This window comes from Etheostoma spectabile, chromosome 18 (assembly GCF_008692095.1).
Source record: "Etheostoma spectabile isolate EspeVRDwgs_2016 chromosome 18, UIUC_Espe_1.0, whole genome shotgun sequence".
Taxonomy (NCBI): domain Eukaryota; kingdom Metazoa; phylum Chordata; class Actinopteri; order Perciformes; family Percidae; genus Etheostoma; species Etheostoma spectabile.
Window position 1 is genome coordinate 24,992,432 of NC_045750.1, and position 1,273 is coordinate 24,993,704.

The 1,273-nt window shown below is 42.7% G+C and overlaps 1 protein-coding gene across 1 annotated transcript in view; it reads left to right on the plus strand.

Annotated features, from left to right (window-relative positions):
- Positions 1 to 1,273, plus strand: part of plcb4b (phospholipase C, beta 4b) — an 82,478-nt gene that overhangs the window by 76,059 nt on the left and 5,146 nt on the right. Inside the window, exon 33 of the mRNA XM_032542977.1 lies at positions 396 to 511. Within this exon, the coding sequence (XP_032398868.1) occupies positions 396 to 511 (116 nt within the window). The remainder of the gene's footprint in view (positions 1 to 395; positions 512 to 1,273) is intronic.

A 1,273-nucleotide genomic window follows, 5' to 3' on the forward strand; every position in this document is an offset into this window, starting at 1 on the left:
TATATATATATATATATATATATATATATATATATATATATATAATTAATGTAAGAAATTAGACTTGCTAAAGTAGCTTTTCCTTTGACCAGAGCTCAACATAGAGACCATGGTGGGTGCTGGCTCATTCATAGTGGCTGATTAATTAACATAGCATTAAGTCCTATTGCATAACCCATGTGTAATAACAGCATCCAAACCCATCTGTTGACTGATCAAAGACTGCTGGCTCATTACTTGATGTAGACAACATTAACATATTACTGTTTTTGAAATAATTCTAGTTTGATTGTGCAGCCGTCTGTTTTGCCATGATATCTGTCAAAGGAGGAGGTTGATATCGTATTGGTAGAGGTTGCACTTCCGCAGTATAAATATCTACTTTTTTCCAATAGGATCAAAACACAATGCAGAAAGCCCATTGCACCCAGGTGGACAAGATGGTGTCTCAGCATGATAAGGAGAAGACAACCCTGGAAAAACTATTAGAGAAAGCCATCAAGAAACGGGGGTAATTGACGAAGGAATTGCATTGCCTGGGTTTCCTGTGTGGGCTAATTCAGTTTGTTATTGTCAGTTTCCATTTGCAGTGATAGTCAACCAGTGGAACTGTCAAATGCATTAGCCAACTATGGTAACATGGAGGAACATCCTTGTTTAACTACATTATAATTGTACCACAATGTCATATCTTTAGGTTACTTGTGTAACCCCAGTTCTCAGAGTAGCATGAGATGTCTCACTATGGAATAAGCCTCCTGGCGTATTCCTCAGAAGCATTTATCTCAGTACGCCAATCCTGATTGGCTGGTGATCAAGTGTCTGCACCCCCCTTTAATTAGCTGACAGAGCAAACTGGACTTAGCACATGCAACCGCCGTTTTTCTGAGGAAGAAAAAGGCGGGGAAGAGAGCGTCAAAAGGTTAATGGGAGAGCATGAGGAAACCACCTTGGGCACAAAGGCAGGATTAGGTCTCAGTAACACGGACGTGCCATGGGGCAAGCTGAGTGCATGATAGATGCATAGAGAGCGCATAAATATTGCTAACCTTTTTTGCGGCCAGCAGCAGCACTGTCTTGAAAGACAGATACTTCAGGTCGACGTCCTCCAGTGGTTCAAAAACGGGGCTAGTGAGCCCATCCAACACCACTGCCAGGTCTCATGGGGTAGCCAACGGCTTAAAACAGGGAGCAGCCGGCGTGCCCCTTTCATAAAACGACAAACCAAAGGGTGTTGGCTAGCTGTTTTACCCTCAAACCCCACATGACAAGC